Source organism: Ammodytes marinus (assembly GCF_949987685.1).
Source record: "Ammodytes marinus genome assembly, chromosome: 12".
NCBI lineage: Eukaryota > Metazoa > Chordata > Actinopteri > Uranoscopiformes > Ammodytidae > Ammodytes > Ammodytes marinus.
This window is the reverse complement of record NC_137216.1, coordinates 17,714,320-17,727,091: the sequence shown is the minus strand read 5'-3', so window position 1 is coordinate 17,727,091 and position 12,772 is coordinate 17,714,320. Positions and strand designations below refer to the sequence as shown.

The following is a 12,772-nucleotide window of genomic DNA, read 5'->3' as shown; positions in this document are numbered from 1 at the left end:
TCAAAAATTCAACATGCTATGATTGTCCACAAAGTATTAATGAAACAATTACAACACTATTCACAAATTGATCTAAAATATTTAATACTTTCAGCACACAAAAGGTTTTATAGACATTTACTGTATCTCAGACTTCAAAAGAAAAATGCACTGACGTGAATAAAGAGTCAAATAGTCATAAGAATTCTTTGCATGCCGAGGTCAAAATAAATATCTTGCACATTTTACGACACATACGATTCCCCCTCACAAACTTAAATATGTATAAATATACTGTTTGATACAAAATATACGAAACAACTGAATATTAGAAATATGAACACTCTACATTTTTAAAGCGTCACATGGTGTGTTTACACGTCTGAAATGTTGAGCCCATGAATGACTTCAACTGTTGCTTGTGTTTTGTTTTGTCTTTGGAGATTGGTGGCGACGTCTGCAGGCGGCACATTGATATGAGAGGTACTTCACCCACCAACAATTACTGTTGTTGAAAAAATCACAACTGACAGTAATAAAAAGGTTTTGACAGGTCAGGCAGCAGTGTTATTATGGTCCTCCATGTGATTGCCTTTATTGGAATCAATTCATCCCAATGAGAGCACATGCCGTTTAGTCAAGCAGCATCAGAGTGTAACATTTCTGCCCCCGCGTGTTTTCATGACCTGCGCGGCTCAAGTTCATGAGAGAGCTGAGTTAGCTTCCTTTGGTTATCGATCACGTTGAGCTGCCGTACGTACGTCCGAATCTCCGGGTGGTTCTTGCTGGCCAGCGGTGAATCCGGACCTGGAAATATCAGTCAAAATGTTTGTGGCTTTTGTAATCAAACAATTTTGATACTTCACCCACCAATTTCTACCACTAGAAATCCAAACTTTGTATGATGCAAACTTACTGAATGGTTGGCTCCTGCAGTATCTCAGTATCTTCACTGTGTTAGCTATCATCCGCTGAAAGACAAAAGGGCTTTGATCAGCAACAGAAATAACATTCACACCAACAATCATCTGTAACTTTAGAGTCTCACCATTTTCTCAAAATTGACCAAATTGTCGATAAATGTCTTGTTGCCCTCATGAGTGAATGTCATGTCTGTAAAAAAAAGAAGTATGGTAAGTAAAGTAAGAGTGTAAATGAAGGGGGTAAAGTTGTTGAACAGAACAACTACCATGTAGCCTACAGTTCAAAAAAAGAAAGCAAAGAGACTGACCTTTGATCAGTAGCGGCATGAAGGGAATGATGGGAGGCTCCAGCTTGGCGACTGTCAATCGGTACGCCCTGTGGTTCCTGGACGGGTCCTGTGGAAACAGTCACACTGTTCTGAGATCTGCCGTCACTGTGTTAAACAGATCCATCACACTCCCCAACATAGAATGATGCTGCTAAACCCACACCTTTCAATTCTGCACACGCTCAGACAGAAAACACATCCAGTCAAAGACAAGCAACGCTTTGAAGGCCCAACATGTGTCTTTTTTACTCACCATCAAGTTTTCAAATTCTCCGTAAAACTTCTTGAACTTGCTGGGAAGTTTCTGTGAAAACAGATGATGCTGAAGGTTAAACTGGAATTTAGGGTGATACTATTTTAATGGCACACAGTAGCTACCCACCTCCCAGGTCTGGCTCAATCTGCAGACTGCTGGGTTACTCAGGCCCATTATGACAGCAAAGAAGGCGTTCAAATTCCTGTACTCCTTACAGCTAAGACATAACAACACAAACAAGGTAAGTTAGAGAAGCGAATAAACAAAAAAAAATTCAAACTGTGTCAAAGAAAACAGAGAAGATAGAGATGCTTAGACGGGGTACACTTACTGGGCGGCGATCTTGATGAACTTCTTGAGAAGTTGCACCCTCTTGCTCAGCTGAGAACAGAGACACACCTCTGTGATCACCCAGAACTGGATTTCATTGAACCTGCGCAGGAACAGGTCCAGGTTCACCGTGGTTTTCTTGAAGTTTTGCCTCCCAAATGTGTGGTACATGAGTTCGAGCTGACACAGCAATGAGACAGACAACTTATCTTCTTGTGGACAAAACAGTGGATCAGGTAGAAGTAGATCAAATCCAATTGAACTTAATTTACATTATAACATTCAAACAGGTGTTCCTCTTAATGTTATTGGAGACATAATATAATGGTCTCACAGTCCTACCTCATGGACACAGTGGAAAAGCTCCCAGTCATAGGAAGTCATGTGGTACGCAACATCCTTGGAGCTCATTAACTCAAAGCTGGCCATTAACCCAGAAGAGGGACCCTCCTGCTCAGGTAAAGGGGTCTAAAAAACAAGAAACAAAGAAGCCATTCATTTTTGTTCATCGGATAATAATAAGTTTCTTGTTTTGCAAAGACCAACAGAGGCATATATTTCTCTGAGGCAAAAACAAGCCAGTTGAACTAGGTACTGAACACATAGAAATATAATACATTCTGCACATGCATTAGGTTGGGTTTCAGTGAACCCTCTTTTATATGATACTGTATATCTGGTCAATGATTCGACCCCTTTGTGATTTTCTCTACTAATGACATCTATTGCAGGATGTCCATCCTAGGAGAGGGATCCCTAACTCTCCCTGAGGTTTTCCAATGTTTTAATCCCGATAAAGGATTTTTCTGGGAGTTTTTTTTCTCAGCTGAGCTAAGGGTCTAAGGGCAGGGTGTCATACTATATGGAATGCAAAGCCCACTGAGGAAAATGTCTATTTTTGATATTGGGCTTTACAAATCAAAATGATTTGATTTGATATGAATGTGATGTGTGTTTCCTGGGAGAGATGAACTCACCAGGGACTCCAGCTGATCCCTCCGGCACACAAAGAGCCTTCCATTTACGCTGAGCGCGGAGAACACTGAAAAATCGTTGGGCTTGAAGATGACTTTCTCTGTAGAACAAAAACATTCAAACACAAGTGCTTAAAGAGATTTTATCATTTCGTATGGAAAATGTTGCACACCAACAATGCTGTTCTCTTAAGTGTAAAAGCTATCCGATGGATTACCATGATATTTTGTACACACACCTTTCAGGTTCCTCTCAGGATGAATTGTAAGAGATTTTGTGATCCACTAACTTTTCTTCTTACGTCATCGTCAGGCCATTATTTTCAGCTTCAACTGTGTACTTGTATATCTAATGATATTCTCATCAGCCTTAACTGAACAAAGATGGTGGAACATGGTAAACATTTTAACTGCTAGCATAGTCATCAAGTTTGCATGCTGATGTTTGCTGCTCAAAGCACCTCTGTATAGGTATTTTTAGGTAAAGAACAATTAAATCCATATAAATGTGTTTGTTTTCATTGATACAAAGTGAGTTGTGACTTCACAGGTTAAACAGAATAGCCTACTGTTAAACTCTTTGCGGTTCTAATAACACTGAGGGATGAGGATGGTATTAACACTTAATTATATTATCGCATTGCATCTTCCCTTCAAGAGCTCTTACGTGCTACATTACATGCATGTGGAAGCTTGTGGGCCAAAGTTCACTGGGTTAGAGATACATACATTATATGAGCTCCATGATAATTGTCTCAAATCCAAGAGTGTTGAATAAGTTTACTGACCTTTGATAAGTAAAGTGCAGGTCACGCACTATAGCTTTAAAAGGCCATTCTGTAGCATCTACTGCAGCAACCACTAACAGTCAGCAAACTCACCACGCAGAAAGGCAGCTAGTTTTTTTTTTCACACTAAATCAGAAGGGGGGGATTAATTAGTGTAGCGCCCTGTTGTGTCTCTGGCCCTTGTGCCGCGTCCAATGGTTTGATTAACATGTGGCTGCTGCCCGCTCTCACCTCCTGCCGAACTGAGGTTGACCAGGAGCAGATCCTCCGCCGACCCCAGCTTGTCGGCCACAGCACCGATGACCTCCCTGACTGAGGCGGCCACGAGGACACGGATTGTTGTGTAGGTGTGGTCACAGCAGTAGACTTTGAGCAGAACTGGAGGCATGAATCACAACAGATATGAGACCGTCAGCAGCAGCAAGGAGCGAAGGAGCGGTGAAGCAGTATACCGGAAAGTTAGAGACAGTTTTTTGACCTGAATAAAACAACACACGACGTTGCTTTGTTTTGATCATTCTCGAGCCAAAAAAAGTTTTAGATTCACCAGATGCCAAACGATGCTGAGTACAGATATGTCATGTTGTTTCTGATTGGCATATAGGTTAAGAAAGCAAATGACTCATATCCTCTTCCTCCAAGTTAAACAAAGGAGTCCCTACTAGCCAAAGTACTGGGTTTGTGGTTTAACGTGCAGAAGCACTGTAGGTAGCAGTCAATAAATACATACATAACTAATGTATCACTTGTGTATTTCATCTGTAGGTAGATTATAGACTCATTGATATTCAGTTAATATATTTCACACACACACAAAAAATCTTACATGAAATTCCTTACTGAGTGTCTATAACCAGGGAACTAACAGTACACATCACTGCCAGTGTCTGCTGACACTTTAAAATGAACCAAAACACTACAACCCTTAAATGGGAGTGTGTGTCTAATGCAGACATGATGAATATAAAGATATTCCTAAATAAAAGTTTCAAATAGCAGATATATTGTAACAGCAGTGTTGTTGCATCAACATGTGTATGTAATCATTAGTCTGGGACAAACCTTGCATCCAAAACGGACCCAAACATGTGAACACTGTACTCACTTTCGTCATTACTCTTGATGGGCTGACGCTTCTGCAGCTTCTCATCTCCCATACTGAACTGCCGCAGTAGGACTTTGTGCTGCAACAAAGTTTCACAGATATAGGCACCAAAAACAACAAAGTCCACACACAGTCTTCGATTTGAAGGGGAAAATCGGCTCGGTGTCTTACCTTTTTCTTTGAGACTCTGGCATCTTCAGTGCTGAAACATGAAAAAAAAATATATAAGCCGTGATTAATCTAAAGTTATGTATGTTTGTTCATCTTCCGATAAAACCCCCCAAAGACAACGTGATCACCAGGGCATTGCTTCTTTTTAAAAAAAAACTTACTTTCGCTTTACAATCCTCTCCAGGTCTGTTAGTTGATCCCTGAGGGCTGGAAACGCCTTGGCATCATTAGATACTGCCAAGAGAAATTCCTACACGAACACAAGCTCTGTATTAAAAATGAGTTTCAAAAGAAATATCCAAGACAAAATTGTACTCAAAATTCACTCAAGTAGCTGATCGGAGAAAAAATGTATCCAGCTGGTATTTACCCCAGTGAATAATCACTGATGTATCAGGCCCCACAAATTCATTCACTATCTGGAGTCATATCATGTACGTAAATGCAGTTAATATCCAACACCTGTCCAAAATGCTCAGTGCATCCAATAATTGTAAACTAGATCAAAAATCAACTGTGCATAATTCAGATCATGTTGTAAAAATGTCATTCTGAATCCTCAAACCAACAGCTTGTTATTTTCATGACATGAGTCAGCGAAAATAAATGAATAAAAAAATAAATTCAGAGTCAATGTTTTTACTTATCACTCACTCTCTGACTGAAAAACAAATTTGAAATAAAAGATCTATTAGAAAAACACTGACTTTGCATGGATTAATACACTACATTATTATTGTATATTTATAGTGTTCCTATATCAGTAGGTCGTTATATTGGTTATGTTGTTACTAATGTCCATAGTCTGACCTCCAGGAAGGCCACAGAGATGTCCTCCTCCTGCAGGTGATCTCCGTGCACTGCAGTCCAGTGGAGCACCTGGCGGATCACCCTTCGCTTGTTGTTTAGTGTGTAGTCCAGCTTCTCCTGTTCTGAGCCCTGCGAGGCCTGGGCATGGTAGGTGCATGGCAGTTAAAGATGGACACAACAAGTTTAGCAGAGTGGGTACTTATTTCACAGTTCAATTTTACAGGGATGGGAAGGAAAACTTAAACCACATTAGGGCAACTCAGTGTTGCAAAGGATATTGGGCCATCAAAACCGGACATAGTTGACTGTTTGGAATGAAGACACAGTGCATGAGCACAAAGTCCTCTAATGCTGAGTCTGTGTGACAGAAAAAGAAAAAAAGAGAAAAGATTCTTGTCAGGCACATGTAAGTGAAGATCTAAAGAGTGTCCAGCGCCCATGGGTCCTTGATCCACACGGCCCTGTGTCTGTCATTTAAATGAAAAGCATATGTATCCACAGAAGCGATAGTAATTAGATCAGCTCTGTGATGTGTGGCTTATTATAGATGAGAACAAACAGGTCGGTGCAGAGCAGCAGGCACAGGACAGAGGACAGAGGGGAGAAACACTGAGCCACAGAGAAGGGAGGATGACAATTGAAATATACCACACAGGGGGACAAACAATCCCTTCACAGTAAACCATCATTGCATTAATAGACTGTACTAGAGGGTGCTTATCAGACGTGTCGAATGCTGCTTCTTTGCCGAGCAGTTTACAGTACCTGACTCGGAGAACTGAGAATCCAATCGCATCATTTCGAGGAGGTGCTCCAAAATCTTTTCCGGAGTTCCCGACATTACCTTGTATCTGGAGCAACACAGAATACAAAAAAAAACACACCCTTCACTAATCAAGAAACACTGGCTCTCGATGCTTAATGACAGGGGGCTATGGCCCTCCACATGATTTGCGCTGAACTCCAACGTGTGTCTGTGATTGCTTCATTTGATAATAATCCTGTTTACAATCATAGAGTTCTTGGCCCTGGTGGAACATTTAGGTGGAGACTGGTGTTAGAGCTGTCAGAGGAGCAAAGCCACCAGCATCACAAGAGCAAAATGCACTAGCCGCAGTCTTGACACTCTCATGTGTGAGGAGCGGAGTTGATTAGAGGGTGACCCCGAACAAGTAATTGTGACTTGCCAGGCCCTTTCTTTTTCCCCTAGGCGCTAGGCCATCATTACCATTAATGTGTCTCTCTATATTACAGCAGCCGTGTGTCGCAGTGACAGAGGACTCTATTGAGATAACACTGGTTGGCCGCAGTGCACAGGATTGTCGTGGAGAAGCATTTTTTTCATCTGCTGGTCAAACTGACTCAAATAGTCCAGTATTCACCAGGCAGGTTCAATGTTTTTTAGGATAGAAGATGGCGATATTCTTTATTTTTCCTCTCAACAGGATGAATATACTCCCAGTTAATAACATACAAAATAGTAAAAAACAGGCAAAATAGCCACATTATTTCACTGACATTTTCCTTCATTATGATAAACATTGGGGCACTGTGGTTGATTCTAAGGCAATCCCACATTAATACTGATATAAAATGACCAAAAATGTGTCAGTGAGTCCACAGTTGAATGTACTAACACAATTGTGTTTTGTTTTCTTACTTGTAATGTGAAGACGAGGCTCCGTGGCTTGAGGTTCGACTGCCGGTGATACTCTTTTCTAACACCAAGACATCCTGCCCGTGCTCCTTCAAACGCACTGTGTTGGCCTCCACGTCCTTCAAACAAACAAACAAACAAACACACACACAGCATATAAACACATTACTTGTGCTTTTTCGAAGACCATGTCAACATATTTAAAATGTATCAGGATTAAGCCATGAGGCCTGTAGGACACACTGAATAATAACTTTTTATGGCTGCATTGCTGAGGTGTTGCCAACAGAGGGCAAAAGTGATTTATTTTGTTTAACATTTTTTGCTTGTTGTTAAACAGTTACACACCCTCAAAATCCTGTTGAAGTCCTCCTTGTCCACTCTCAGGAAGTGACAGTTGTCCTCTCGCAGGACAATGGAGGCGGCGCGGGGAGCATCGTTAACAAGGGCAAGCTTCCCAAAGTCGTCTCCTTCATGCAGAGTGCAAACAACACCCTGCAACAACAACACAGCGTGCAGATGAGTTACTGACCAATGAATGCATGCTCTGGTAGGAGCTACGTAATCTTTGTTTTGGTCTGGAGAAATCCTTACTTTTCCGTATATGACAACATTGACGGATCCCTTTAGAATAATGTACCATGAAGTGCCCTCCTCCCCTTGATTGAACACTGAGAGAGAAAAAACAAAAAAATAAAACTTTATAGTCCCATACAGTTCTTTTTTAAGGAAAGACCATCAGGGTCACATCACTCATTTCCTTGCATTACTTACACACGGTTCCTGCCTTTGCATGGGACTCGAAGATCAGCACTCCTGCCAGTTCTCTCTTTACCTGTCAAAGCAGCGGGGGCACATTTAGAACTCAGGAAGATCGACATCAACACAAGTTTCTTTTAATTACTCGTAGAACAGGGAGTGCAACTGTGCAACGTTTAACTTTCCTGCTAGTCAATACCCCGCTGGTGTGGAAACCAATTTTCCTAAAACTGAATGTGTTCATATAAAAAAAAACACCTTCCAGCACTTTTCTCTTAACTTGTTTTTCAATTTGAATCAATCCCAGCGGCAATGCAAATTGAAGATTGTCCTTGCAGTACATTTATTATATAAACATAATTCACTATCACAACTTCACTTCACTGCAAGGTGTCAACAGGCTTTGTATGACCACATTAGACAGAGAAACCTGTACTCACAGTGGTGGATAAGTGAGACAATGCCTTTATGTGGAGCAGCTCTTCGTAAATGATCTCCAAATCATCTGCTGTTCTTTCGGATGGGCTGGAAAACAGGAAAGATGTAAATGAAGTCATAACACCAATATCTTCATCATGATTCCCTTTTTTGACTTGGCTTTAGGGATTATTGCTTTATTGTCTTTTTTTTTATTTCCACAAGAAAAGTTATATATACCAACACAAAAACATTCAGACAGCAAAACAAAACATCCAGAAATTAAAGCCACTACGAGTAACATGGCACGTTGGCGTCCCCTTTGGACAAAAGCGGTAGTATTTTTACGACACCCGCTGTCGCAAAGCTGTTTCCTGGCGCGCGAGTGTGAACTGAGAAGGGCGCAATATAGTGCATGTCCGTGTGTTGAAAGTGTGAGGACTCTTTTCGGCTCTGTGAGAGTGGTTTTGACACTGCATCAACTAATGCCAGTCACTGCCACACACACCTGATTGCAATGATGCAGCAGTGTCACCTAACTACTCTCTCTCTCACGGAGCTGAAAGATTACGTGTCCGACTCCTCACCGAAAGCGAATGAACGAGAGACGGCAGTTAGTATGGATCACGATGAGGTAATGTGTTTATGTTGTTGTAAATAATGACTATTTCAGATAATGGTTATCTGATGATGGTGAAGCAAAGCAAACTTTGTGTTAGTACCAACCGCTCATTCATTTAGGAGTAAACACTGCAGTCTAGTTTCGCTCTCGTGAAATTGTATACACGTTGCTTGGCAACGCCCTGGTCCCGCCCGTAGCTCTCCCTTTTAGCTTTTCTTCATTGCATTTTTTCTTTGATGGTTCAGCCCCGTTATCAGTTATTATGACGACAAATAACTGTCTCAAACAAGGCTCCCGCTCCCCTTCCCTCACCTGGAGGGATAGGCTTCTCAATTCACGTTGCTGCGCCACACTGAAATCTGCGACCAATATGGATATGTGACCATAGAGCCTGCACAAACGAACCGAAAATCGGACTGGGTGTGCGACCAGACCAAAAGCAGTAATAAAAACTATTTAAAAACGTCTTTCTTTGCACTGATGGTCTCGTTTGCTGTTAAAGGTAATTTATGATTATCAGAGGAAACATGAGGCTGTTTAAAAGATATTTAAATGTTACTCGTAGCCGCTTTAAGTAAATATAGGAAAAAAAAAATATATTGTATATTAAATAATAATAAGATAATTAAATGACAATAATAATAAGTTGCTTGAGCTTGCTTCCTCGTACACAAAAAGAAGGGTACAAAATAAAACAAAACAGCCCGTATTGAAAACTCCCCATTGGACCGTCCTCATTATTGAATACAGACTTCTCTCCAGCCTTCAGTGTCAAGAAATCCTTCCCACCTTTTCAACATGTTTTCTACCATCTTCGATTGCATTTACAATCAATACTTCCAAAATATACTAGTGTTTAATAAACCTTTTAAGGAGGCCACACCATCAGCTTTGAAAAAAAAGTTTTCCCTAACAAAATAACCAGATTAGTAATATTCTGTAGATGTTTGTCTCTGTAACATCGCCCATGTATTACAGAAGTTAGATGCAGTTGTAAACCTATGTTCATCCATTGCATTACTGTCTTACTGTCTCGTCAGGATCATCCTCATGTGTGCGTCTGGTCCGATCTGTGACAGTAGCAGCAGGGTGTCTTGCAGCTCTTCCTGGCTCTCCTTCCTCTCCTGCTCGCTGGGTAGAGGAGCGTCATCACCTTGCTCATCATCAAGGAAACGGTAGAAAAGGTATTTGTCCTGGAAGCTCAACTCCTGTTCCACTGCGACACAAAACAGACAGCACAGGCTTTAACCTTAAACATCTCTCTACTTCACCATGCATTCATACAGACTTTACACACACACACACAGACACAGACACACACACACACACACACACACACACACACACACACACACACACACACACACATACACACATACAGAGTCTCTCACCATGGTTGAGAACCCCTTCTTCCAACAGCACCTGCCACATGCCCACAGCCTGAATGCGAGAGTGGATGCATGAGCTCTGCTGGATTTGCCAGTCGACCAACTCTGTCCCCACGCAGCACTGCCTGGGAAAATCACACGAGGCTATATGAGAGCTTATAAAAAGGCTGAGAGGCAGTTATGTAATACGTTATGTATGATTTGGGCTTTTACTAATTCACTGTTCCTGTTCTTGTTCTTGTATTTTTGTTTTTTTACTGAACCGTAAAAGCTTGTGATCATAGCAATAGCTTGAATGTTTGGGCATTGTATTAATCTTGATGTTAAGGTTTTCCATTTTCACAGCAAACAAAATGTTCAATATTGCCTCTTGATTCAAATAAAAGATGAATGTATAATATGTATGCATGGTGCACTGCTGCACTGACAGAAATGTTGATGCAACAAAATATTATAAATAAAATGAATTTTCAAAATGACTCCCTCCAGCCTCCTGCAAGTAAAAAAAACTGCTTGTACAATACAACAAAGGCCAACTATTGTCAATGACCCCACACATCTTCTATGACTACTGCCTTTATTGATTTATTTTTTGGCCACTTGGAGGCAGCACAAAAGCTGTAAACACAACACTGATGTATTTAACCTTTAGGCTTGAGAGTGTGTGTTTACCAAACAGTTGCCTATTTACACATTGCAGCAGACACAGGAAAACATCAGTCTTAATTTGAAATTTGGGTTTTTGTAAGTTGGAATGTAGAGTCATGTGATTATTCTCTGTGGGTGGATCACTTTGAGCGACCGCTTGACATTATACAAAGTCATTTGAGCCGTTGTTAAATATTTTAAAAAAATATGAATGTGTGCATATAGTTAAGTTAATGCTGTCAGGAATGCATTTAGATTGCCTATACGAAAGTTTTAGTCCAGAAACCCAAAGTGAGTGAACAAATGAGGTTGATATACTGTTTAATAATACACTTTATTGATTGCCATTTGCGATTTTTGGCATAATGTGAATATATGGTGTTGGACACTATTTGGCCAATTCCATTGACCGCATTCACCTTTTTCTCTTACTTTTAACCTTAAGACTATCATGTTTGTATTTGTCTATTTAAGACAATTTTTATGTGTGTTAATTAATCACTTAATGAGTTTTTGTTTGTCTTTATGTTTGCAAATCTTCCACACATATCATGAATCAACATGTTGTCAAACCTGTATGTCTTCAAATGATGCTTCCTGTCTCTGATCATGTGAGGCGCCCTGGAGAGGATGGCGTTACGGAGAATCTTCCCCGCCCTCAGGATCTTCTCAGACGGGACCTGCACAGTAGAACTCAAGTTAAATCTAAAGCACAGTATAGATTCCCACTGCAGACCTGCCACACAAACAGGTAATGATTGGTCCCTGCATTCTAGAAGGTTGATGGAGTTTACTACCTGAGAAATATATTTAAGGTGGGGTTTGGCTGGACTTTCAATGACTGACTTCTGCAAAATAAAATGAAACAAAGTATGAGAGGACTTGAAATGAAACACATGACAATGATAGGCTACTGATACACAACTCACAGAATATGGATCACACTATTTGGCAATGAGAGAAATCAGGGAAACAGCATTCCGGACAAATCAGTGGTTCTTCCTCTCACTATAGGCCACAGGATGTCTTCCTCACACAACTATACTATCCGACTCACAGCTGACATCAAGTGTTTCTATTTAGCTGTCAACGTATGAACTCTTGAAAGATGCATTCAATTGCTGAAATAGGACACAGATAGTGTTTCTTCTTCTTTTCCACAGGGGCCATGGGCTTAGCTGTGGGGGCTGCATGTGACATTTAAAATGCATTCTGCACGCTTAGGAGAGCATGCATTTATGTGGAGGCTTTAAAGTTCATCATTTATTTACAAGAAAATTAGTCCACTGAGTTGCCAAAAAAGCTGGGCTTTCACACTTATTATTTATATATGTTAAAAGTAAATTAAGGCTGGGTTTCTTTGGTACATAAGAACAAAGCAAGCACATGTTTATTGTATGACATAACTGAATGCTGTTGCCATACTGGGACTTAAGCCTATGCAGGAACAAAGCTCAGGGCACCATAAATCTGCCAAGTGCCATGTTATCAACCCAGCGGTCAGGAAAAGGCAACAGGAGAAAGGTGGGGACAGGAAAAGTTTGGGATGGCAACAGAAACTCCGGTGGCGTTGCTTATATTTAGAGCCGCTTTAAAATAAACTTCATATTCCACAC

General features: G+C 40.7%; 1 protein-coding gene across 1 annotated transcript in view; it reads right to left on the bottom strand.

The window, feature by feature from the left end:
* Positions 1 to 658: 658 nt before the first annotated feature.
* Positions 659 to 12,772, bottom strand: part of rapgef4a (Rap guanine nucleotide exchange factor 4a) — a gene marked incomplete at both ends in the record, with an annotated part of 32,217 nt that continues 20,103 nt past the window's right edge. The window contains 25 exons of the mRNA XM_080037492.1: positions 659 to 786; positions 896 to 950; positions 1,028 to 1,092; positions 1,211 to 1,298; positions 1,485 to 1,535; positions 1,614 to 1,704; positions 1,819 to 1,997; positions 2,160 to 2,285; positions 2,795 to 2,892; positions 3,811 to 3,957; positions 4,685 to 4,763; positions 4,856 to 4,886; positions 5,017 to 5,105; positions 5,666 to 5,816; positions 5,944 to 6,022; positions 6,431 to 6,516; positions 7,326 to 7,441; positions 7,671 to 7,817; positions 7,917 to 7,993; positions 8,097 to 8,157; positions 8,522 to 8,606; positions 10,150 to 10,336; positions 10,512 to 10,633; positions 11,730 to 11,836; positions 11,954 to 12,004. Coding sequence (XP_079893618.1) covers positions 659 to 786; positions 896 to 950; positions 1,028 to 1,092; positions 1,211 to 1,298; positions 1,485 to 1,535; positions 1,614 to 1,704; positions 1,819 to 1,997; positions 2,160 to 2,285; positions 2,795 to 2,892; positions 3,811 to 3,957; positions 4,685 to 4,763; positions 4,856 to 4,886; positions 5,017 to 5,105; positions 5,666 to 5,816; positions 5,944 to 6,022; positions 6,431 to 6,516; positions 7,326 to 7,441; positions 7,671 to 7,817; positions 7,917 to 7,993; positions 8,097 to 8,157; positions 8,522 to 8,606; positions 10,150 to 10,336; positions 10,512 to 10,633; positions 11,730 to 11,836; positions 11,954 to 12,004 — 2,496 coding nt within the window. The remainder of the gene's footprint in view (positions 787 to 895; positions 951 to 1,027; positions 1,093 to 1,210; positions 1,299 to 1,484; positions 1,536 to 1,613; positions 1,705 to 1,818; positions 1,998 to 2,159; positions 2,286 to 2,794; positions 2,893 to 3,810; positions 3,958 to 4,684; positions 4,764 to 4,855; positions 4,887 to 5,016; positions 5,106 to 5,665; positions 5,817 to 5,943; positions 6,023 to 6,430; positions 6,517 to 7,325; positions 7,442 to 7,670; positions 7,818 to 7,916; positions 7,994 to 8,096; positions 8,158 to 8,521; positions 8,607 to 10,149; positions 10,337 to 10,511; positions 10,634 to 11,729; positions 11,837 to 11,953; positions 12,005 to 12,772) is intronic.